At 40.8% G+C, this 25,873-nt stretch overlaps 3 protein-coding genes and 1 long non-coding RNA gene across 4 annotated transcripts; 2 read left to right on the top strand and 2 right to left on the bottom strand.

Moving 5' to 3' along the window:
* The first annotated feature begins 14,570 nt into the window (after positions 1–14,570).
* Positions 14,571–15,758, top strand: LOC123311723. Its single transcript, XM_044895793.1, has one exon. It carries the CDS (start codon positions 14,571–14,573, stop codon positions 15,756–15,758), a length of 1,188 nt encoding a protein of 395 aa, XP_044751728.1.
* Positions 15,759–21,220: 5,462 nt separating this feature from the next.
* Positions 21,221–21,418, bottom strand: LOC123312581. Its single transcript, XR_006537653.1, has 2 exons — positions 21,328–21,418; positions 21,221–21,273 (listed from the first exon to the last, which is right to left on the bottom strand). It is a non-coding gene; the product is annotated as an uncharacterized LOC123312581 (long non-coding RNA).
* A 279-nt stretch (positions 21,419–21,697) lies between these two features.
* LOC123311724 lies at positions 21,698–24,061 on the bottom strand. The gene has a single exon (XM_044895794.1). The coding sequence runs from the start codon at positions 24,059–24,061 to the stop codon at positions 21,698–21,700; it is 2,364 nt and encodes a 787-aa protein (XP_044751729.1).
* A 42-nt stretch (positions 24,062–24,103) lies between these two features.
* Positions 24,104–25,648, top strand: LOC123311725. The gene has a single exon (XM_044895795.1). It carries the CDS (start codon positions 24,104–24,106, stop codon positions 25,646–25,648), a length of 1,545 nt encoding a protein of 514 aa, XP_044751730.1.
* Positions 25,649–25,873: the final 225 nt, after the last annotated feature.

Genomic DNA, 25,873 nt, shown 5'->3' on the forward strand with positions numbered 1-25,873 from the left:
GCATTTCAAACCGAATTCAAAACCATTGCGAAAGGAATAATATCATCGCCATACAACAGAAAGGATGCACCAAAGACAGCCGAGGGTGCAAAGAACAACTAATAATTGATTCAGTTATCTGCAATCAAGCGTTCTCAAAGCGAAGGAATCTTTACGCTGCGTACATAGACTACAAAAAAAGCATTCGATTCTATACCTCACGAATGGCTTTTGACGATCTTGAAGATTTACAAAGTGGATCCCAATATTGTTGAGTTCCTGAAAAACTGTCTCATATATTGAATTCTACGGACTACGGATTTTCCATCAAGAGCGGCAGTAGAACAATGATGAAACTGAATCATCTCCTTTACATGGAGGATTTGAAACTCTTCGCATCTACCAAAAAACAAATGCAACAGATGCTGAAAATGGTGAAAGGATTCTCGGAAGACATCAAAATGAAGTTTGGACTAGAAAAATGTCGACTGCTGAACATAACGAGAGGAAAAATTGAAGATGGTACGTTCAAACTCAGGAAAGGTGCAGAAATTAAAGCATTAAAGGAAGGAGACACATACAAGTATCTAGGCATAAAACAGGCAAGAAAAATCAATCAGACTCAGATGAAGAAAGAATTAACGGAGGAGTTCACCCGAAGATTGAGAAGGATAATGAGAACTGGTCTCAACAGCAAGAATCTGATAAAAGCGATTAACACCTACGCTTGCTCGGCGCTGAGCTATTCATTTGGTATCATCTCTTGGACAACCACCGATTTGGCAGCTTTACAGAGAAAAATAAGGACGATGCTGACTAAACACAATAAACATCACCCCAAAAGCTCAATAGAACGGACAGAGCTGCCACGACATCTTGGGGGTAGAGGACTTGTTGATTTGTCCAACCGTATGTCCCAGGAAATTGAAGGACTTCGAAAATATTTCCTGAGCAAGGCCTCTTTGTCAGAACTCCATCGAGTAGTTTGTGTTGCTGATAGTTCTACACCGTTAAAGCCACAACAGGATCACTAGGAAACCGTCGAACACTCTGCAGAAAGTAAAATGCAGAAACTGATTGGCAAACCTTTGCATGGGAGACACCAGAACGAGGTCAACCTCGTCTCAGTGGCGGATGATAGCTGTCGTTATGGCTGTGCGACACATGAAACTATCCAGCACATCACTGGGGGATGTCAGAAGTTCGCGGGCACGGAGTACAAAAATAGACATGATGCCGTTGCCAAGATTCTTCACCAAGAATTGGCACTAAATCACCAACTTCTAAGTTCGAAAAAGGTTCCTTATTACAATTACCATCCGGATGCTGTATTGGAAAATGAACATCACAAGCTATACTGGGATCGCACGGTTCTCACAGACCGGAAAATAACCCACAATAGACCGGACCTCATATTGCTCAATAAGGATGAGGACACAGCACTCTTCATCGACGTAGCAATTCCAAATAATAACAATCTTCTAGATAGGCACATAGGCATACTGAAAAAATTTCAAAATACAGAGATCTCGGGGAACAAACCAGAAGACAGTGGAAGCTGAAAGATATCAAGACCATCCCTATTGTCATTTCATCTACAGGCCTGATACCGAAGAAACTACTAGAGAACTTGAGGAAACTTCAGTTGGACGAAAATATTTATAAAGTCATGCAGAAGGCAGTACTCCTCGGAACGGCGAGAACTGTACGCAAGTATATGGGGAATGCAGAGAAACACCGTCTACTCTGACAGGAAGTGCGGGTAGAGCAGGAATCCGACCTACAGCAGGGAGCCGAGGAGCGACCCGGACCCGACCACAACCACGAGCCCGAAATCCTGGAAAGGGCTCCAACAGAGCTTAATCCTTTTGATATCTGAGATATCTGGGATAAGTGAATTTTCCTCTGGAGAGGAGTGTGAAAGCCGCAAGACTAAAGTCATATACTCATTAATCCTTTAAGACATAAGTACATATATAGGACAGGTCAGAAGAAGAAAATACAATAGAAAAAATTACTCTACTTGAAATCTATTATTGTAAGTAAAACTCGGCAACAGTAAAATAACATTCTTCAACTAACCTAAGTAAGTTATCTTTAATTATCTTCTTGAATTCTTTGAGCTCCAGAGCTTTAATTCATTTGGGTAGATGGTTGAACAGTTTGACACATTGATATTTTGGTGAATATTCAAATTTAGTTGTAGTATGTTTAGGGATTACAAGTCACTATGTCTTGTAGTATAGCTATGAAAGCTAGAAAGTTTTGTGAAGTTTGTAATGTGGTCACCTCGGAGAATACTTATCTCGAGCGCCAGCTATTCTTTTCACTAGGAAGAATAGCAAACCTACCAGAGTAGCTGCTAGTCGGAGACAGAGTTCGCTGTTATCTAGGGTGGTTGCGATAACGAAGTAGTCAAAATCAAATGATGTAAAAGTTTATTCACACCTTCGGAAACTGATTATATGTACAAGGGAGATATGTGTAGGTATGAAATATGAGCGAATCTATAAGCGAACATACATTCGGGAAATTCTATCCGGTCACGAGCACTTTATAAAGTTTATACCGGGTGCAGTGAAAAAAATCAAAGGTTCAATAAAATGCGCCAACCAGAACTGACGGAATGAATACTAAGGACTTGCTATACGGTATCGAGATGTAATTGTATTTCTCCAGAAATGAAACACAACCAGGGCGGGTCTATTCGAGACTTCTATTCGCTACCCCAAGGGCTAAAACGCACCATGACTGATAGCGAAGAAAAGGTCTATATTAAGCGCAACTACGGGATTTCACTGACGACGAGCTGTATCTCTTATTCTCTACCCCAAGGGCTATAACGCGCCATGACTGATAAAAAAGAAGAGATTGCGGATTCAACACTTATGACGCGGAACGCGGACAGGGGGGTTGACGGGACTTTCCCTTCAGTACCCCAAGGGCTTGCGCGCCATGACTGAGAGCGAAGGGAAAAGTCAGACTCGCGAAACAGGGTAAAGAACGATAAAATACAACAGAAAGCGATACAGTACAGCAGTGTCAAAGTCAAAGAAGTAACCGGTGTAGGTCTAACAAAGAAACTGAACGGTACCGACGGGGACCTACCTCCTTTGTTTCAGGCACTCGCGAAAATCAAAGGAAAGAAAAAAAAATCTAAAAATTAATTCTTAATAGCACTGATGCAACACAAAATTATTCTTAAACGGCGAAACTCAGAAAATACGGAGCATAAACTAACTGAAGTAAAACAACCGAATCAAAAGCAGAAGTCACCACGTTGAAGACTGAAGTCACAGAGCGAAAAGTCAAAAGTACTGAAGTAAAAGTGACCGTCGCGGGGGAAAATTTGCTTTTATAGGCAAATCCCCCCTCACGGTGAAAATCTGAAAATTCCAGAATGCGACAAGAATGAAAAACGTCGTCAGCTCCGGTTTATCGCATATCAACATCAGAAAAACGTCGAAATCTTCAACGGCATGCAAGAAAAACAACGTTAAACACAAATAAACGGTTTTTTACATTTACTCTGCCTATCGGAATGAATGTACTGAATATTCGAGAATCAACATATTTTCAAAGACGGAAATGTAAAACGAAAGGAATGCACTAAAATGAATTCCAATTTTCGTCAGAAAACTGGGGTTCATTACACCCCCCGTAGATCGGAAGAAATTAACTTACGATGAAATAGTGAGTTTAATTTCACGACTCTATCTACCCTCAGAAATAATGACCTTACTTTCGCGCGCGCCACCTATATATGCACGTGACCAGACTTACAACCTTGTCAAAGAAGTACCTATTCCTCTTTATGGTTGGCAGTGGTAGTTCCAATGCGCACGCAGAAACGTCAGCGTCACTCATTTCGGCGCAGGTCTCCGCCATTTTGTCAAAGAATTTTGTTCAGCGTTCCGTGGATACATGGTGTGGGTGTATAATAGTGGAAAATCTTCTTTCTCTATGTGGAAATCCATCTTCATCGCTGGTCGGAAACGTGCCATGTTTCATCCCTCCGGTGAGTACCCAATTTAACTGTGTTTGGCGGATGTTTGAATTCCATCGTGGTTTTGTAGGTCAACCAGGATTCGTGGGAGCTGCAACAGGTGGATAGCCTCCGACAGTTCGACGTGGGGGCTCAATAGACTGGTCTGCCCCTTCCGACCTGGTTGCACGGACGTTGGGACTCTCGGAGCCGGCATGAGATTTGCAGGTGGGTAACTTCTAACAGTAACCTCTAACAGTAACTTCTCCGATCTTCCTCGTTCCTCGTGGTCCACTCTTCTTCTTGGAACGGTTTTCCTTTATTCTCTGTTTCCAGGTAGACGGTGTTTTCTCCAGGTAGACGGTGTTAAATTGACGGCACAATAATTTCGATTCGGTTCAGAATAGCAATTGGTTAGATGCATTTGATTAATAGACGGATATACTCAGTTGAAATGTGAAACAGTATCCTTTATTAATATTCCTTACATAAATAGCAGATTTTTCAGACAGTTTTGATATTTAATTGCATGCTGAACGGATGAAAATCTGTAGATACAATATTTTGGTCAACGGTGGTGCATGTACGGAATTTGAACGGAATTGTGACGGTGTAGTCGGATATAATTATATTTAATAACGGTCTTCAGATTTACGAGATTTCTCCTTGCAGGTGGCCTTGGTTTCTTGGACAGGCACAGAGGGCTAACTCCCTACTGGTTGGCATGCGGAACTTGTTCAACTTCTTCCGGGCTGGTTCTATCCGCTGATTCTTGGAGACAGATTGTCTGGATGCACTGGTTCTGGTTGGCTGAGCAACTACAGTTATTCAGACCAACAGGTAAACGGAAAATAATAATATAATCGGTAACAGAAGAAAAAATATATATTCAGTAATGGAAAGAAATAACGGATTTCCTCCTTGCAGAGGTTATTTCTATAGAACGGTTAACGGATCATGACAGTAATATATATTATGCATGAAATAGTTTTAAATCTTTAATGTGTATGTTAGTGATTTTTCTACCCTTTGTATCTTTCAGGTCGTAGACGACAGGTGAAACAACTTTAACGACGGTGAACGGTCCGGAAAACTTCGGAGCCAACTTGGCGGCGAAACTGTCAACGGCCGAGGATAAAGGACGGTCCCGGCGTAGAACTTTATCTCCTACATGGTATCGGACTTCTCTTCGTCGAAGATTGTAGTGGTGAGCCTGTTGTTGGAAGACACGGTATAGTCTAGTACGGACGAACTCATAAGCCTCCTGGAGATGTCTGATCTGTTGAGTACGGTAAGTCATGTCTCTGTTTTCTTCTTCTGTACGGTTGGATTATCCGTTCATTTCTTTATTGTGGGGGTTTGTCGAATAAATCGCCCTCAGGACTTCTAGTTCTCTTCCATATTTCAAAAATGCCGGTGTGAATCCAGTAGACTCCTGTTTAGCGGTGTTGATAGCAAACGTTAACTCTCCTATCTTTTCATCCCAGGTTCGTTGATCGGCTTCACAAAACTGTGCTATCATACGGTTAGCTCTTTCCACAGGGTTGCACTGAGGAGTATACGGTGGTGTGAAACGGTGAGCGATGTTCAGCTTTCTGAGACTGTTCTTGAATAGCCTGCTGTCAAATTGTACTCCGTTGTCGGATATTACTAGTTTTGGGCAACCGTATTTCAAGATAACTTGTTCGTAGAGGGCCGAATAAACAGTTTTGGCGGTGGCTTTCCGCAACGGACGACACTCTACCCACTTTGTGAACCGGTTTTGCATTACCACGATGTAGGATTTTCCCTTTTTTGACCGTGGCAATGGTCCTACAATGTCCGTGGATACTTCTTTGAACGGCGCATCCGCCATTCGGTGTGGTTGCATCTTCCCAGGGGTTTTCTGTTGCGAAACTTTGTGCAGTTTCTCACGTATTTCGCAATGTCTCTAAACATCCCTGGCCAGTAGTAGTTTCTGGCTATTTATGCAATCGTCTTGGCAATCCCCATGTGACCTGCTAATTCTGAGTCGTGGTTTTCCTTCAGTACTCCGGTTCGCTGTTCGGTCGGTACACAGAGTTTCCAGGGTTGGCCGGTTCCTTCTTCTGTGAAGTCGGATGAGTCCCAGAAATGTCGTAACAGTTTTCCATTTTCAACGGCGTAGTCAGGAAAATTTGCTGGGTCTTTTTCCACCTCTTGTAACTTCTTGTTCTACCATTAGCAGTGGGTTGTTTCTATTTCGGCCAAATATACGGAATCTACGGACGGTAACGGTTTAGGTGACGTGTTGTCCGCAAGTGTATTCAGGTATTTTCTCCGGCCCTGCACCTCAATAGCTTCTTGAATTTTCGGTGTTGGTTTGGCAATCAGTCGACCTTCCAGGTAACAGTCCGCGGTACTGAGGTTAATGGAAAAATTGAACCTTCCTAATACGTCTATTCCTAGAATGAGGTCAATTGGTAAATCAGGCACCAACAAAAATTTTATGTCGGTCAAGGAATAATCAGCCAGGTGAACGGCGGTAGTGTAGAGTTTGGGTGCTGTCGTGGGTTGACCATTTGCAACCGCCACGAAACCATTCTCAACATGTTGTCCGGTGATTCCCTTGCTTTCACATTGTTTTGCCACTTTCCGACTTACGAAACTCTTCGTGGCTCCCGTGTCAATTAATGCTTTGTAGTGCTCTCCGGCTATCTTAACTTCGACAAGCGGTCAGTTATCATTCCAGGCAGTCGATGTCATGGACGTCAGTGTGTTGGGAGATATGGTCGACTCCTTCTCCATACCTCCGTCTAGTTTTCCGGACGGCAGGGACAATCTCGTGAGAGAATGTTCTCCCTCTGGCATCGAGAACAAAAGATTTTCGGTGGCCTGCGACATTCTCGACGCATGTGGCTATATCCACCACATCGGAAACACTGTGTCTGGAAGGACACTCTCCTCCCTGATGATGATTCGGTCCGGTCAGCTTGGTTATTTTCGGCTCGACGGCGGGGTGGCGGTGTTGAAGTTCCGGATCGACCTTCGGACCTGTCTCCAGGAGTCGGACGGTGTGATTCTTGTTGCTGGACTATTGACTCTCTGGACCTGGGTGGCTTTGGACGGCTTTCCCCCGGCGGAGAAAGTCGTGTCTGGTTGGCCGGCGTCGGCGGGACTGATTCCCTGTGATCAGTTGTTTGGTGAACCTGTTCTCCGGTATCCATCGAAAAACTTGCTTGATATCGGTTCAGTTGACGGGGACTGTACGTCAGGTGAGGTTCCTCCACGAAACCTGGTTTTGAGGGTGGCCTGGTGTACTGGCTCATCTGCCACTGGACCAGTTCAAAAACTTTTCCCTTACGGAGAAGTTCATCATAAGTCTTGGTCTCCTGGAAGGCCAAGGCCTGCTGTAAGGGCGGGATCAACCTCTGTCGGATAAGCCGGATTTGCTCCACCTCGGATGGTTTTGTATAGGTGAGTTTCTGGAATAAGTTCTGCATCCGGGTAACATACAGAGGCAACTTTTCTTCAGGTCCTTGTGTTCGTCTTTTTATTTCCTCCAACAGATTCTCCTCGTAGTTTACTGGCAGAAATGCTTCTTTCAGTTGGTTGCTAAAATCCTCCCAGTCGTTGAAAGTACCTCTCCTGGAAATAAACCAATCCCTAGCATCCTTTCATAGTAATTCATAAACTGATTCAAAAACTTGTTCCAGGGACACTTTACGGGATTCGGCCAGCCTCTCCACTTCTTCAAGGAATCCGGTCACACTTCCAGTGCCATCAAAGGAAATGTTCCACTTGTGTACTGGTATAGTTGGTATTGTTGATCGTGACTCCGGTTCTGATCTGGCAGGTGTTGTGATAACTGGTCGGTCAGGACTTATCCAAGGTGCAGGTAAGTGTGGAAAAGACACCCTTCGTGTAGAATTAATCCATCTACCCTGTGTCGGACCTTCAGGTGTTGTTGTCCCACAGTCCTGTGACTGTGTGAGAGGTATCGCTGGTAACTGTCGCTGTAATGCTCTACATGTCTGTCTTGTCTCATTCATGACCTCTTCTAATGTTGAATTCCTTACAGGTGTACCAGTACGTGAGACATTGGCTACTACAGGAGGATCGACACCATCTGCCAAGTCGATAAGTGATGTCTCAACCCTTGACATCCTCTCTGGTGGGATCGGCGACACCCCAGGTGAACTGGGCACCTCCACATCCAAAAGAGACTTCTGATCTCGGTTGAATGGCTCCGTCTGTTCACGATTACTCTTCTTACGTAGCTCCTCCAGTGTTTCCAATGCCTTAGCTGTAGTTGTCTTCATTTGTCCAACTAGTTGTAACTGTGTTGTGTCTGCAGTGACAATAAAGTCCAGCCTTCCTTGAATGTGTATTAATCTGGTGTAAATTCGCGAAAATTCGTTAGCCGCATTCTCATGATTGAAGTTCTGAAGGGATTCCACCAAATCGGTGAGTTTATTTTGGCAAATCTCAATCTCCGAGGCGGGATTCAATGATGTTGGGGGTAATAGAGGTTCATTAGACTGAAGCACTTGTCGTAACAGACTCCGTTTAGTCATCACAGTATCCGGTATTGATTGTCCCCTTAGTTGTAATTCGTATGTAAGTTCATCACTGAGTAACCGGTTCACATCCATGTTCGACATATTATATTCAACTAAGTCCGATTAAGAACGCACCAATATTTCACACTCGGTATGTCTTTCACAATCCGTTTGAGTTCCAAGTCCGACCCGGTAAGTTAATCGTTGGCTAACCTACTCATTTAAGTTCAAGTGGGTATCGGTGTACCCCAAAAATAAAAATAAAGTCCCGGTGTATCAGAGAAAAAAAAATGTCTAAGTCCTGGCGCACCAAAACAATCCAAGTCCCGATGTATCACACTAAAAATTTTACAAGTCCAACGTTACTCGAAAAAAAATTTCAATCAGTCCCACTAACATCCGAAAATATTCGAGAAATGCCGCACACACTCGCAAGTCGTTTCGTATAGTCCGGAAAATTTCCCGAAATTCGAATCGCACCAGAACGCATAGGTCGAACTCCAAACAGTTTTTCAAGTTCAATAGTTGGGAAATAAATCACAATAATCGAATTTCAGTTTTCAGAAAAATCAGAGATAATCGGTAAGTTTCAACAGTACAGGTCAAAAGAAAATATAAAGCAGGTAGACAAGTTATCAACAGGGTAATAGGTGATTCACCATTAAACTGATTGGTAAATCAAACCTATTAAATTTTACCAATTGCGACAATAAATTTTCAATGTTCGGAAATTCACTCACCTTCAACACGAAATTAAAATAGTTCAATTCCATAAATAAGAAATAATGAGAAATCTGGAATAATTTTCACTGATATAACGGCGCAATAACAGTTCAGTCTTCAACAACTCAATAGAGTAATCGGCAAAAAGAATAATCACAAATTATTTTCAATGGGTAACAATAGGAAATTTTTCAAAATATAGTCCAATTCAATAAACAGTACAACAGTTCAATACAGAGTGGCAGGAAATAAAACACAGATCAAGATTATTTTTCGCAGTTTTCCGTTCAAGAAATAGTTACTCACTGTTTCGGGAATTCACTCACTGTCCGGTTAATGTTTCTCACCTCTGTTGTTTCCTACTAGATTTTGCACTGTCCCTGCTCGGGCGCCATTTTTTGTAACGTGGTCACCTCGGAGAATACTTATCTCGAGCGCCAGCTATTCTTTTCACTAGGAAGAATAGCAAACCTACCAGAGTAGCTGCTAGTCGGAGACAGGGTTCGCTGTTATCTAGGGTGGTTGCGATAACGAAGTAGTCAAAATCAAATGATGTAAAAGTTTATTCACACCTTCGGAAACTGATTATATGTACAAGGGAGATATGTGTAGGTATGAAATATGAGCGAATCTATAAGCGAACATACATTCGGGAAATTCTATCCGGTCACGAGCACTTTATAAAGTTTATACCGGGTGCAGTGAAAAAAATCAAAGGTTCAATAAAATGCGCCAACCAGAACTGACGGAATGAATACTAAGGACTTGCTATACGGTATCGAGATGTAATTGTATTTCTCCAGAAATGAAACACAACCAGGGCGGGTCTATTCGAGACTTCTATTCGCTACCCCAAGGGCTAAAACGCACCATGACTGATAGCGAAGAAAAGGTCTATATTAAGCGCAACTACGGGATTTCACTGACGACGAGCTGTATCTCTTATTCTCTACCCCAAGGGCTATAACGCGCCATGACTGATAAAAAAGAAGAGATTGCGGATTCAACACTTATGACGCGGAACGCGGACAGGGGGGTTGACGGGACTTTCCCTTCAGTACCCCAAGGGCTTGCGCGCCATGACTGAGAGCGAAGGGAAAAGTCAGACTCGCGAAACAGGGTAAAGAACGATAAAATACAACAGAAAGCGATACAGTACAGCAGTGTCAAAGTCAAAGAAGTAACCGGTGTAGGTCTAACAAAGAAACTGAACGGTACCGACGGGGACCTACCTCCTTTGTTTCAGGCACTCGCGAAAATCAAAGGAAAGAAAAAAAAAATCTAAAAATTAATTCTTAATAGCACTGATGCAACACAAAATTATTCTTAAACGGCGAAACTCAGAAAATACGGAGCATAAACTAACTGAAGTAAAACAACCGAATCAAAAGCAGAAGTCACCACGTTGAAGACTGAAGTCACAGAGCGAAAAGTCAAAAGTACTGAAGTAAAAGTGACCGTCGCGGGGGAAAATTTGCTTTTATAGGCAAATCCCCCCTCACGGTGAAAATCTGAAAATTCCAGAATGCGACAAGAATGAAAAACGTCGTCAGCTCCGGTTTATCGCATATCAACATCAGAAAAACGTCGAAATCTTCAACGGCATGCAAGAAAAACAACGTTAAACACAAATAAACGGTTTTTTACATTTACTCTGCCTATCGGAATGAATGTACTGAATATTCGAGAATCAACATATTTTCAAAGACGAAAATGTAAAACGAAAGGAATGCACTAAAATGAATTCCAATTTTCGTCAGAAAACTGGGGTTCATTACAAGTTTCCCTCATTTTCCTTGAAATACAACAAGCACTTAAAAATGTAGATACAAGCCACAGTTGGAATCTCTCTTTTTACAAACGTCGGACGACAAGAGGACCTCGGAGGATATTGAAAATCACTCGCAAGATTCTCTTCTGTAGGTATCATAAATACTCTACTAACATCAGATGAGTTCCCTCACAACAGGATATTATAGGATATGTGGCTATAGACTTAACCATAATGAACACTGATGATAGCTTCTAAAGAAAGAGAGTTTTTGATTCTGCTTATTGCATAGAAGGAACTATTAAGTTTTCCGCAAATGAAATCAATGTGTGCAACCCATCTTAGACTGGAATCGATGCAGATGCCGAGAAACCTCGTGTGTTCCCTGAAAAAATGATGTCGTCCTGATGGCGAATAGTTAGTTGTTGCTCATCACCTCTCACAGTAAAGTGAACACACTGGGTTTTCTCGATATTCATCATGAGGGAATTTGATCGACACCAGTCAACAAAACACTGCACCAACTCACAGCAGAGTTTCTGTAGATCGTCAAAATTTCGAGCTGTAACCAACATAGACGTATCATCCGCAAACAAAAGTATTCTAATCAATTTGGATAGTGAGAACATATTAGGGAAATTAGATGAGTTAGTCATCATTTTCCTCAAATTTTCAGGTAAGTCGTTAATGAACATGAGAAAAAGGAGCGACCCCAACAAAGAACCCTGTGGGACTCCAATATTCAACTCTCGTTCAGCTGAAATGAAATCAGCCACTTTGACGGACATTGTTCTACCGTGTAGATAGCTTGAGAGCCAAGAAAGAAACACACCCCTGAAACCAAGATTGTAGCACTTGTCAATGAGAACTTTGAACGAGAGGCTGTCAAATGGCCGAGATAGGTCAAAGAATAACCCTGCGACGAACTGGCCACTATCGAGATACTCGTATGCAGATCCCACGAAATAAAGAGCCCCAGACTGAGTTGAGCGACCTGGTCGAAACCCATGTTGTGAGGTATCGAGTATGTGATACTTGTTTAAGAAGTCCATCATTCTGTTGAACACAATCCGCTCGAAAACTTTGGAAAACACACTGAGTATCGAAATTGGTCTATAGTTTGCTATATCATGAGCAGAATTTTTTTTGTACACTGGAACTACAACACCCTTTTTGAGGAGATGAGGAAAAATTCCACAACTCACAGACAAATTAATTAAATGAGCAAAATGTGAAGCAATGTCAAGCATGATGCGAGAAGATATAGAATCAACTCCACAACTCCAATACTTCACACTCAAGGACAGGGTTGAAAAAAATTTTGAGTTGAGTATTCCAGAAGTTGTACCGGAGATAGTAGGTAATTTACCGTAGTATGATTTGAGTTCACGCTAATATTTTGAGATCTCTACCTAATCGGCTGTACCCATCGTCGTGATGGGTGGAATTTTATCTTTTTCAGGCAACTCCGTAGCTTTTTTCACGGTCTCTTCGTCTGAAGATGAACTTCATTTACGCGCGCGTTTTGTGGGCGGCGCGTTTTGGGTTTTTGCAACTTGAGTTGCAGGGACCGCCACCGGCTTCGCAATTTCTGCAAATGTGGGGGATTTCTGTGCCGCAATCTGTTGTGCAATTTCAGCAAAAGTTGGGTACTCTATGGGCGATATGCTCGTCATCGTAAAACGACCAAGCATGTCTCGTTCTCACCTGACACTGTCAGTAGTCAGGTTCGGCGTCCTCGAAGAACTCATCAGGCTTCACGTCCGATAAATTCTCCATCATCTTCTGCAGGGTCATCGTCTGCTGTGACTTCTCCATCGTCTTCCCATCCTGATTCTCTTCGCTCAGTGACTGCCTTCAATTCTTCTTCTGATACTTCTCCATCGTATTCTGCAGGGTCACCGTCTGCTGTGTCTCTTCCATCATCCTCTCAGCATGACGCTCCTCGCTCGGTGTCTGCCTGCCCCCCTTCTTGTGACAGAACTCTCTCATCTGACGCATCTCCCCAAATCTTATCCTTTGATAGGATGGGTCTTTCGGCCGTTCCTGATCTTCCAACCATTCCGCTGAGCTCAGCGCAGCACTCGGATCAGGAACTTGTCAACATCGTACGACGGTTTTGGGAATTCGATAAGGTACCTGACGTGCTCCCCTTGACACCCGCTGTGAAATAATGTGAGGTCCTGTATCGCGCCAATGTCAGCCGTAACTCCACCGGCCGTTATACTGTTGGTCTGCCCTTATCATCTCATCAGCAGGGCACCTCCGTCAATGTGGCGACTAGGCAGTTTATTTGGTTGGAGCATCGTCTAGATAATAACCTCGACCTTCGCAGCGCCTATCACGGGTTCATGGGAGATTATCTCGAAAGCGGCCATATGGAATCGGTTCCTGAATCATCTGACCGTCCTCGATATGAACCCTACTATATTCCTCATCATCCTGTATATCATCCGGATGATCCACCTACTAAGATAAGAGTGGTCTTCAACGCATCTTGCGCATCGTCTAATGGCAAGTCCCTCAACGATCTTCTGCTTACCGGCCCTAAAATGCAAGCGGACATTTCCATTCTTCCTCGTTTTCGTCTGCATCGATTTTTCTTCACTGCCGATATCAGATAGATGTATCGACAAATTCAGATACGCCCTGAGCAGAGAGACTATCAACGCATAGTCTGGCGTTTCGCCAAACAGGAACCTGTCCAATATTATCGTTTGAACACTGTCACCTATGGACTTTCTGCCGCTCCTTATTTGGCACTTGGCACCATTCGGCAGCTGGCTTCGGATGAGGGGCCTAAATTTTCTGTTGCAATGCATGTATTGCTGGATGAGATTCATGTCGATGACATCTTGACAGGCTGTTCCTCCGAATCTGAAGCTCTTGAACTACGACACCAAATTCAGGATCTGCTCGTGGCAGGCGATTCGAGCTGCGCAAAGGGCTTCTAATCATCCTCCTCTGCTGGACCGTATTCCTCCTGAACATCGTCGAGACTCCTCCTCTATTGACCCCCTTCTTCTTGACCGTTAACCAAGTCTCAAGATTCTGGGACTTGGCGGGAACCCTGCATCTGATTACTTTTTCTACTCGGTCCGCCTGACTTCAACGACAGTCACCAAACGAACTGTGCCAGAATCTTTGATCCTTTGGGATGGCTAGCTCCTATCACCTTCTACTCCAAAATCTTCTTCCGTCAGCTCTGTCTTCTTCATCTGGAATGGGACCAACCTCTTTTGAATGAATCCCAGCCTTCGTGGTTGCGGTTTCAATCCCAGCTTCCCACCTTGGCAGAACTTTATATCCCACGATTGATCCCTGTCCTGTCGTCTTCTGCTCATCAGCTAATTGGCTTCTGTCACGCATCTGAGTCGGACTACGCTGCAGTCGTCTATCTTCGCAATTCTACATCATCTGATCAATATCACGTGTCTCTTCTAGCGGCCAAACCTAAAATCGCTCCCTGTAAAGCTGTGACCCTACCTCGTCTTGAACTGTGCGGTGCCCATCTGCTCGCAAAACTCATGCATCATCTGTCCACCTGTCCATCTGTCTGTCTGAATATGGAGCTCCTGTCACAAGAAGTATGATGAAGGGCGGTAGAGGGCAGCGGGCTGGCCCTCTTCGGAGCCGTCCAGAGGTAGAGCCTGATGGGGTAAGCTGTGGGGCAAGCGGCGCAGCCCCCCGAGATGGCACCGTACGTCCGAATTCGCATGGAAGGGAAAGAAGAAGCATCAGCTTGGACAAAATTCGAACCCGTCCCGCTGAGGTTTCAAGCACGCGAGATGGAAAAGTACGCTGGACGCAGGAGGAAAATATCCTTTTAATGCGTACTCATTTCATTGCTCAGCAACAACAACACGACACAGGAGGGAACTACAGAGAACTTTTAACAACCATTTGGAACGAGATCAATCCAGAGAAGCAGTCCTACCCGAACCTACTTGTCAATAGAGTTAGGCTGTTCCTTCAGAACGAAAGGTTCTCCACTGTTGAACTGGAGGCAATTAAGAAAAGTATAAGGCCTCACACACCAAATCCAGCAGAGAACACAGATGTCGACAATGAGGAAGCTTATGCAGAACATCCAATGGAACCAACCCCTCAATGGTGCCAAACCAACAAAATCTTCCAGAAAAACATGAAGATGTATGCCAGAGTATCTACGCAGGATAGACCGAAAATACCAAGACTCAAAGGCTCACGGAAAATCCTAGAGAGCGTTGAAAGAGCCAACACCGTGATAAAATCCAGCATACGAAGTGATTCCACCATTGCAGATTTTGTCGACTCTGTGTACGCGGGAGCGATCACAGTATGTGAGAAGAATGGAATTCGTCTGTATAGTAGACAAACCAAACCTAGAGAAGAGAAAATGCCACCATGGAAAACACGCCTGGAAAAGAAAATTAATAATATCAGAAAAATAATAGGCACGCTACATACTTACCTGAATAACAACTCACCGACCAGGAAAATTGTCAAACGAGTGACATCACAACATCATATCAAGGCCCGCGACGAACAACTTCGGCAGCAACTTATAATTCTATGCGATACTCTGAAACAAAAAATTAAGGCTTTAGGAAATCGTATAAGACGATATAATGAAAGGGTAAAAAGATATAAAAACAGCCAACTCTACTACAAAAATCCCAAACAATTTCACCGCTCACTTGAAGGGACAGTCACAGTCAACAAATCATACCCAACACCAGAAAATATACATGCAACATGGAAGGAAATCTGGGCTCATGCAGGAGATCACGATGACTAGGCATTTTGGATCAAAGAAGCAGAAACTGAATCAAATAAATACATGATGGAACAAATAATCATAACTGGACATGACATAAAAACCGTGCTAAAAAAAACAAATAACTGGGCTGCACCAGGACCCGACGGTATACATAACTACTGGTGGAAATACTTCAATTCAACGCATGATGCATTAGCTAAACTCTTTCAGAAAGCACTAACGAACCCATCAGTTATACCAGAATCCTGCACACTTGGTATCACTTATATGCTTCCCAAAGGAGCCAACAATGAAGATCCAAAAAACTATCGACCCATCACGTGCCTGCCGACGATATACAAAATACTCACAGGAATACTCACACACAAGCTATGGAAACATGTGGGCAAGTATAACATCATGGCTCGTGAGCAGAACGGCTGTCGAAAAGATGCAAAAGGATGCAAGGAGCTACTGATCGCCGACACAATCATAACAAAACAGGCGAAAAAGAAACAGCGTAACCTATCCATGGCGTGGATTGATTATAAAAAAGCTATATACCACACTCTATTCCACACTCATGGCTAAAAAAAATCTTAAGGCTCTACGGTGTGCCTGAGACAAAGATCAATCTACTTGAACATCTAATGGGAACATGGAGGACAAGATTACATGTAAACACCAATAAAGGAGGATACACAACTGAAGAAATCGAAATCAAAAGGGGAATCTTTCAGGGAGACAAATTAAGCACCCTATGGTTCTGCCTCACAATAAACCCCTTGAGTGAACTGTTGAATGACTCCAAATACGGCTACGTGATCGAAAAAAGGAGAAATACGAACATCAACCACCAACTCTTCATTGATGATCTTAAATTATATGCCGCAAACGAAGAACAGCTGATGAGAGAACTGAAAATAGTGGCATCATTCACTAAAACTATAAAAATGGAAATGGGGTTGGATAAGTGCGCTGTTATACACATGAAGAAGGGGAAAGTAACAGAAGGAGAGGCAATGAGAGGTTAGGATCATCTCACCATTCAAACGCTGGGCCCAGAGGAAACTTATAAATACCTGGGAATCCAGCAAGGTCTAGAAATAAGGACCAATGAAGTCAAAAACACCTTCAAGGACAAATTCATAGGCAGACTAAAGAAGGTACTACAGAGCAAACTGAACTACAAAGCAATGTTCACGTCAATAAGCACGTGGGTGGTACCGTATTCAGCATACTCGTTCGGAATAATAAAATGGTCAACAACTGAACTGAGAGCCATCGACACCCAAGTAAGGGGTCTCTTAACTAGGTATGGAATGTATCACCCAAACGCCTCGGTCAATAGACTATACATACCTAGAAAATATGGAGGAAGGGGGCTACAGAACATTGAAACTACGCACCACAACACCGTTAATGAGATGAGGGAATATTTAAGATCAAGAAACTTACCTTTCTTCAAAACGCTATCTGAAGAAGATGACAATGTAACAGCACTAAACCTGTCATCTAGCAATGATCCAACTGCGCCCCCCAACATCCAAGAGCTGTCAGAGATATGGCATGGCCGAGCACTCCATGGAAGGTACCCAACAGCCCTGAAAAATAAGAAAATTGATAGAGAGAAATCACTTGCATATCTAAAGGCTGGTTACCTGTTCCCGGAAACAGAAGGTAGACTAACGGCCATACAGGATCAGGTCATACCCACCAGAGCATACCTGAAAAATATAATAGGGAAAAATTTAACCACTGATAGATGCCGCAAATGCTCACAATCACTTGAGACAATACAACATGTCACGTCGTCCTGTCCAATTCTAGCACCAAGAGAATACACGGACCGCCACAATTCCATGGCAAAGGCATACCATCAAGCCATCGCCAAAAAATATGGACTACTCGGAACGACCCAACCAATCCATAAATACTCACCAAAAGAGATCCTGGAGAATGAGGAGGTGAAGCTTTACTGGGACCAACCACTCATAACAGACAGGTCCATTCCACACAATCGTCCCGACATTGTGCTCTTCGAGAAGAGACTGAAGCCGGTAATAATAGCTGACGTTACCATTCCAGCGGATGACAATGTTGAAAGAGCGTACACAGAAAATATTTTAAAATATCACGACCTGGCCTTCGAACTAAAAGAAATAAATAGACTTACCTGCACGAGAATACTTCCTCTCATCATAACAACCAATGGTCTTGTCGAAACACATCTGGTGGAGAATAATTTGAAGCTCGACCTCGATGAGAGCATAATAGGCGATGCGCAAAAGGAGGTTATCCTGTGGACTACACGTATCGTGCGTAGATTCCTCACGAGCAACTGAGATATGTCTTGGTCAAGATGACCTGGCATCCTCAACGACCTAATCCTAGAATGGTGAAAAAAACAAACCAAAAAACTGTAGGAAAATTATATACAAAACTTAAAGATCCAATTCCAACAAAACTAAAAAGCAACGTAGTATATGAGTTGAAATGTGAAGATTGTGAAAATAAATATATAGGACAGACATCCCAGTGGTTGAAGAGTAGATTGGCATTACATAAATCTGACATCACTAAACACCACGAAAGATGCGCACTGGCAACCCATGCATACAACCTGGATCATAAAATAAATTTTGAAGAAGTAAATGTGTTACAAATAGAAAGAAATTATCAGAAGAGATTGGTGTTAGAAATGGTCGAAATTAATAAACAGACAAATGTCATGAACAAAAAAACAGACACTAATAAGTTAAGTAACATATATAGGTATTTGTTAGAAAAATCTAAAGAAAACTTGATATTTTACGACGGTCCAGTCAGTGAATGAGAACACAAAGAAAAATTAATTGTATGTCAATGTCAAAAAATAATATTTAATTAGAGTCAAATATTTCACATAAAAAACAACTTAAAGAAGAAAACATCGTTGAAATCACATTTGTAATAAATAAAAAAAATTTTTTTGAATTGTTTGAACATTGTAGTCGAATGGAATGTGATGTCCCAAAAACTTTATTTTAAATTTGTTGACGAGAAATGTTTATGGCCTTGCGGAACTTCTTTAAATAACCTCAAATTCAGTAAGTCAACAAAGGTTAATATTAAACTGAAAATGTAAATTATTGTAGTTCCAGAAGCCCTGAAGAAGAATTAAATTAAATTCGAAAGCTTGGCATAGAATGAAGAGTTTTTCTTAAATTCTCCCTACAGAAGTAGTCGTTATACCCTTATTCACAAATTAAATCAATAATTTTAAAGACTATTAAATATTGAACCTTCTATCAATACCATGGGTTTTTTCGAAGAAATAACACACAACTATGGATCCGGAACAACAAAGGAAATGAAATTATGGAGTACTAACAACAAGAAGATGACTGCAGCTTTAAACAGACGAATATTTCTTTTGGAGTGCAAACGACAAGGACTCACACCAAAACACATAACATCTAATTTAAAAAGTATAATATGGGACTATTTGAATACGGAAATCAACGATTAAATAAGAAAATACGGGAATTCAATGATGTCACAAAGAAGAAAATTTTAAACCTAGAACTGTGTCAGGTTAATCAAAAAATAAGAAGACTACAATTAGAAAATGATAAAACAAAACACAGGTTACAACATCTGCCAGAATATATTCTCAAAGAATATCAACGCAGACTAGAGATCTCGTTTAATAAAGAGTTTCACGTAATTAAAGAAAACAATATAAGAAAAATTAATAACCTCAAAAACAACAGTATTTCTAACTTCAAAACTCAAGAAAAATGGATTAAAAATCTATCTAGTAAAGAAGTACCGAACACAGTTAAAAATCTTTTGTCTTTAGGATCCAAATTCAGTATCCCAACTACAAAAAAAGACGTCAACATCGATCGTATAATAGCAGACACCGAATATATTTTGGATGCCATACCAGCTGAAAGAAAGATATACAAAGAGCAAAGGTTACAAATGTAGTAACAAATTATATCCATAAACCCACTGAGGAAAACAATTTAACTCAAGGATGGTATAGGGAAAGCAAAAGGTTTTTAAAAGAAAATAGTGATCTAGTGGTGTTGAACAGTGACAAGGGTGCAGTGACGGTCATAATGGAGGAGAGAGATTATAATGAGAAGATGAAAGCTATCTTACAGTCAGAAAATTTCAAGAGACTACCTGGAGATCCTACCCAGACAATACAAACAAAATGTAATAAGTATATAGACAGACTTGAAAAACTGAAATACATAACCAAACAAGCAAAAACAATGAAAACATACAACTCAGTTGCTCCAAGAATCTACGGAAATCCTAAAGTTCATAAAAATGAGTTCCCAATGAGACCTATAATATCAAGTCTAAATAGTCCAATGAATAAGTTATCTAAATTTGTTGCTGACATCCTAAAAACAGCATATGATGAAGAAAATGAATACTACGTCAAAGACACTTTTCACTTTGCAACAACAATAAATAATTTCAAACTACCAGAAAACTACACGTTAATTTCTCTTGATGTCATTAATTTGTTTGGGAATTAAGACAAAAAAAGACATAATTGAAGTGATAAAACAAAAATGGAATGTGATAAAACTATATACTGATATTGATGAAGAACACTTTGAAGAAATAATCCTGTTCCTGTTGGAGAATAATTACTGTGTTTTCCAGGGAGAATATTATCTCCAGATATTTGGGTGTGCGATGGGGTCCAAACTGAGCCCAAGACTAGCTCAATATGTAATGGACCATTTAGTGAAAATATGTGTAAGCAAATTACCTTTCAATGTACCATTTTTGAAAAATTTTGTAGACGACATAATAATGTCAGTTCCAAAAGAACAAACACAGACCACATTGAATTATTTCAACTCTTATTCTGAAAACCTACAATTCACCCTAGAGGTAGAAGATTCAGAACATAGTGTACCCTTCCTAGATACAAAAGCTCAAAGGGAAGACAACATAATAAAATTGAAATGGTATAGAAAAGAGACTCATTCTAATAAGATGATTCATTATAACTCGAATCACAGTATAAACATGAAAATTAATGTAATAAAACAGATGAAGAAAAGAATAAGTAGAATATGTCACGAATCACATGTGAAAGAGGGAATAAGAAAACTATTTACAATTTTTGAAGAAAATGGGTACCCATGCGGAATGTTGAATAAACTACTTTTCTCTAGCCACGAAACAGAAGACCAACGCCCAGAAATTGTCGATACACCAGAACAAACTCATTACGCTTCATACCCCAACATAAATGGATTAACAAATAAGCTGAAAAACATATTTAAACAGGACAACATCAAAATTGCTGTGTACAACCAAAAAACTGTAGGAAAATTATATACAAAACTTAAAGATCCAATTCCAACAAAACTATATATATATATATATATATATATATAATTTTATTGAAGTAATAGTCGTGAAGGTATAATGAATTTCAAGGCTGTTCGACTAGGTTTTTTTTTGGGCGAAATGAAGGTCAATTCGTTCTCATACTCTATATTTCGTCCCCAGTTTGGGACATCTTCAGGAGTAACTGTAATTAGAAAAGATGTTCTACAATGCATAGAGGTATCATCTCAGGACTTACGAAGCTATGACATAAAAGCGGCAACTCAGAAATCAAGTGGGATCTTAATGTTCTCATACCATTAGAACACCAAGTATCACCCCAAAATACAGAATAAGTCCTATTAAGTTCAATTTTGAGGGCTCAGAATAACTCGTGTCGTCGTAACAATTTTAAATCTAAGGTTAGTCTATGGTCCATGAAATGTCAACAGTCATCAGTCAAAAGTTCTTCTTCTCCACTAATAGTTCTAAGAATAATTATCACGTGAACACACACATTAAACCAAATTTTTGAAGTCAATATAAAACATCTTATCTAGTCATTTGAACTAAGTCAAAAACAAAATAAAATATAGTTTTAGGGGTAATGAATGCACTTTTTTAAATTGTCACACAGTCGAAGTCGAGGCAGTGGCGGCACTAGATAGTTTTCTGTCACAAGTAAGTAAGAAACTGTATATACTGCTCAGGTTGTTAGTGTCGGATCTATCATTCATCGCATTATTTTCCTTGATATAGCACATTTCCAAGAAGATGCGCTTGTTGTAGTTACTTTCTTGGTCCAGGATTTCAACACTTTCATAATCCATTTGATGGTCTGTGGAGTTAACGTGTCTCGCAAGTGCACAGCGCTCAGGTCTCAATCTCGAATCGCTTCTGTGGAGTGTCATCCTCCTCCCCAAGGACTGTGAGGTTTGTCCAATATAGGTCGGGGGGCAGTGTCTACAGTTAATCTTGTAGACAATGTTCTTACGTTTGTTTTTATCTATTTTATCTTGAGATGTCTTGAAAAATTGTCTGTTTGTTACCATGTTGTATTTCCCTATTTTCATATTCACATGTGGTCTCAACAACTTCAGAAGTTCCGGGGTTAGCTCCCTGATGTAAGGCAGTGAGCCAAACTTGATTGAAGCCTCTGGGTCTTGGTTTTCTTCTTCCCTTTCTTCTCTAATGATGGGATAGTGGTCTGTGTTTAGTAGATTCTGTAGGAGTCTGTTGGGGTAGTCATTGTCGGCCAGTATATTCTTGAGTCTGGCAATTGCTGGTTTTTTGAAGGTCTCGTGTGTTATCTCCAAGATTCTCTTCTTCAGGCCCAGGATAATGTTTGTTTTTGATGATATGTCTGCATATGAGGCATAGTTTATGTATCTACCTGAGCTCATTGGTTTTTGATACCAGTCCAACCTTATTGTACCATCCTCACCTCTGCAAAGCTTTGTATCCAGAAAAGGTACTGTACCATTTTTCTCTTTTTCTATCGTGAACTTGATATTGTTGTCAAAATCATTGAACTTCTCTAAGACTTCTAGATCTTTTCCAACTGGAATAGAGAAGATCAGGTCATCCATGTATTGGCGAACGAATGGAAGCCTGAATGATAATCTAGGCAATGTGAACTTGAGGAGGTAGGACATCACCATGTTTGCTAAAATGGGAATCAGACTGTTACCCATCGGGCAACCAAATTTCTGTCTATAGAAGTTGCCCTTATATATGAAATAGTTGGACTGAAAAATGAACTCTATTATGTCGATAAATGTCTCCTCTGGAATTTCTGTGTTTGGGAGAATTAAATCCCACTCCTGGTCAATAATCTCTATTACAAGCTCCACTGAAATATTGGCAAATAGTGACACTGCGTCCAGGGAGATTAGCTCATATTCGTCGGGTAGTTTGAAGCCATTTATCTCCTCTGCAAATTTCTTAGAAATTATTACCGAAAATTCCATATAGTCTGAGAATGATTTCTTCAGGATGTTGGCCATATATTTACTCAGTTTGGATGTAGGGGAACCTATGGTGTTCACAATCGGTCGCATAGGAATTCCTTCTTTATGTAGCTTGGGTAGGCCGTAGAATCGTGGGGGTACAGTATCATATGACATGAGGTCCCTTGCTTCAGAGACATCGACAAATTTCGAGTCTTTTAGGAATTTAACCAGCTTATTGTTCTTTGTTTCGATTTGGTTGGTGGGGTCTCTATTCAAAAGTTCATATATCTGTCCATCGTTTACCAGCGTATCGCATCTCTCAAAATAGTCCACAGATGTCATCAGAACGCTCACATTACCTTTGTCTGAGTTTAACACCAACAAGTCATCTCTTGATCTGAGGAAGTTCCTGGTTTCTTTATATAATGAATATAAATAGCTTGGTTTTCTTATATTGTTGAAGTGGAAGTTTGTAATTATGTTGGTGGTTTGAGCCCTAATAATATCTCTAGTTCTCTCGCTCAAATCGCTTATGATATATTCTACATCCGATAAAATCTTTTTTATGGATATCTGGTTGTTGTGTGGAGGGACTCCAAACTTGGGACCTAGTGACAGCATTGTCTTTACACCCTCGGGTAACTCCACACCAGAGAGGTTTACCAGCCAAGACTGCTTCATGGACAGCTTCGAAATATGCTTTTTTATAAGTCTGTCAAATTTACTCCTTTGAACATTCCTAACTTTATTAAAACGTCCATTGTAGGATCTTATTTGTCTTGCCTGATATTCATTGAAGACGTCAGGGGGAATTTGATTTCTTAGGGCACCCATACACTCCTTCAGTTTTCTTTCGAGTTGTGCCACTCTTCTTTCGGCAAACTTGATTTCCAGAGATAGGATTTTCGATCTTAACTTGTCGTTGAATTTCTCTATATCTTGTACTGTATGTCCGGATATATCCACAAATCCATAAATGCACTTAGAGCCTTCTGTGATATGTTGAGATATCAGTCCTAGTCGAACAGCCTTGAAATTCATTATACCTTCACGACTATTACTTCAATAAAATTACTTAAGATAATGGGCTTTTATCAAGACATTGCAGCGAGGTTTGGACACGATGCTGTTCACAATATGAAATTATGGGCAATCAACAACACCAAGTTGGCTAATTTCAGAAACAGGAGGATCTTCCTACTCCAGTGCAAAAACAATGGACTGATACCTCAACATATCACAGAAGGCTCTAAGTGCATTTATGGATTTGTGGATATATCCGGACATACAGTACAAGATATAGAGAAATTCAACGACAAGTTAAGATCGAAAATCCTATCTCTGGAAATCAAGTTTGCCGAAAGAAGAGTGGCACAACTCGAAAGAAAACTGAAGGAGTGTATGGGTGCCCTAAGAAATCAAATTCCCCCTGACGTCTTCAATGAATATCAGGCAAGACAAATAAGATCCTACAATGGACGTTTTAATAAAGTTAGGAATGTTCAAAGGAGTAAATTTGACAGACTTATAAAAAAGCATATTTCGAAGCTGTCCACGAAGCAGTCTTGGCTGGTAAACCTCTCTGGTGTGGAGTTACCCGAGGGTGTAAAGACAATGCTGTCACTAGGTCCCAAGTTTGGAGTCCCTCCACACAACAACCAGATATCCATAAAAAAGATTTTATCGGATGTAGAATATATCATAAGCGATTTGAGCGAGAGAACTAGAGATATTATTAGGGCTCAAACCACCAACATAATTACAAACTTCCACTTCAACAATATAAGAAAACCAAGCTATTTATATTCATTATATAAAGAAACCAGGAACTTCCTCAGATCAAGAGATGACTTGTTGGTGTTAAACTCAGACAAAGGTAATGTGAGCGTTCTGATGACATCTGTGGACTATTTTGAGAGATGCGATACGCTGGTAAACGATGGACAGATATATGAACTTTTGAATAGAGACCCCACCAACCAAATCGAAACAAAGAACAATAAGCTGGTTAAATTCCTAAAAGACTCGAAATTTGTCGATGTCTCTGAAGCAAGGGACCTCATGTCATATGATACTGTACCCCCACGATTCTACGGCCTACCCAAGCTACATAAAGAAGGAATTCCTATGCGACCGATTGTGAACACCATAGGTTCCCCTACATCCAAACTGAGTAAATATATGGCCAACATCCTGAAGAAATCATTCTCAGACTATATGGAATTTTCGCTAATAAACTCTAAGAAATTTGCAGAGGAGATAAATGGCTTCAAACTACCCGACGAATATGAGCTAATCTCCCTGGACGCAGTGTCACTATTTACCAATATTTCAGTGGAGCTTGTAATAGAGATTATTTACCAGGAGTGGGATTTAATTCTCCCAAACACAGAAATTCCAAAGGAGACATTTATCGACATAATAGAGTTCATTTTTCAGTCCAACTATTTCATATATAAGGGCAACTTCTATAGACAGAAATTTGGTTGCCCGATGGGTAACAGTCTGATTCCCATTTTAGCAAACATGGTGATGTCCTACCTCCTCAAGTTCACATTGCCTAGATTATCATTCAGGCTTCCATTCGTTCGCCAATACATGGATGACCTTCATGCATTTTCAATATGATATAAATATATATTATATAATATATTTTCAACGAATCGAAAATTAATTTAGTTATTTATTATCTCTCAAGATCAAAAAATGAGTATATTGAAGAGTTTAATGGAATCGAAGATGACGAAATTTCTTTGATTCATCACATATCAGATGATGAACTAGACGAATGTGTTGATCTTTTAACTAACCCTAATGAGGAATTGCCAGTTTCAGAAAATGAAGATTTAAGTG

Source organism: Coccinella septempunctata, chromosome 4, assembly GCF_907165205.1.
Source record: "Coccinella septempunctata chromosome 4, icCocSept1.1, whole genome shotgun sequence".
NCBI lineage: Eukaryota > Metazoa > Arthropoda > Insecta > Coleoptera > Coccinellidae > Coccinella > Coccinella septempunctata.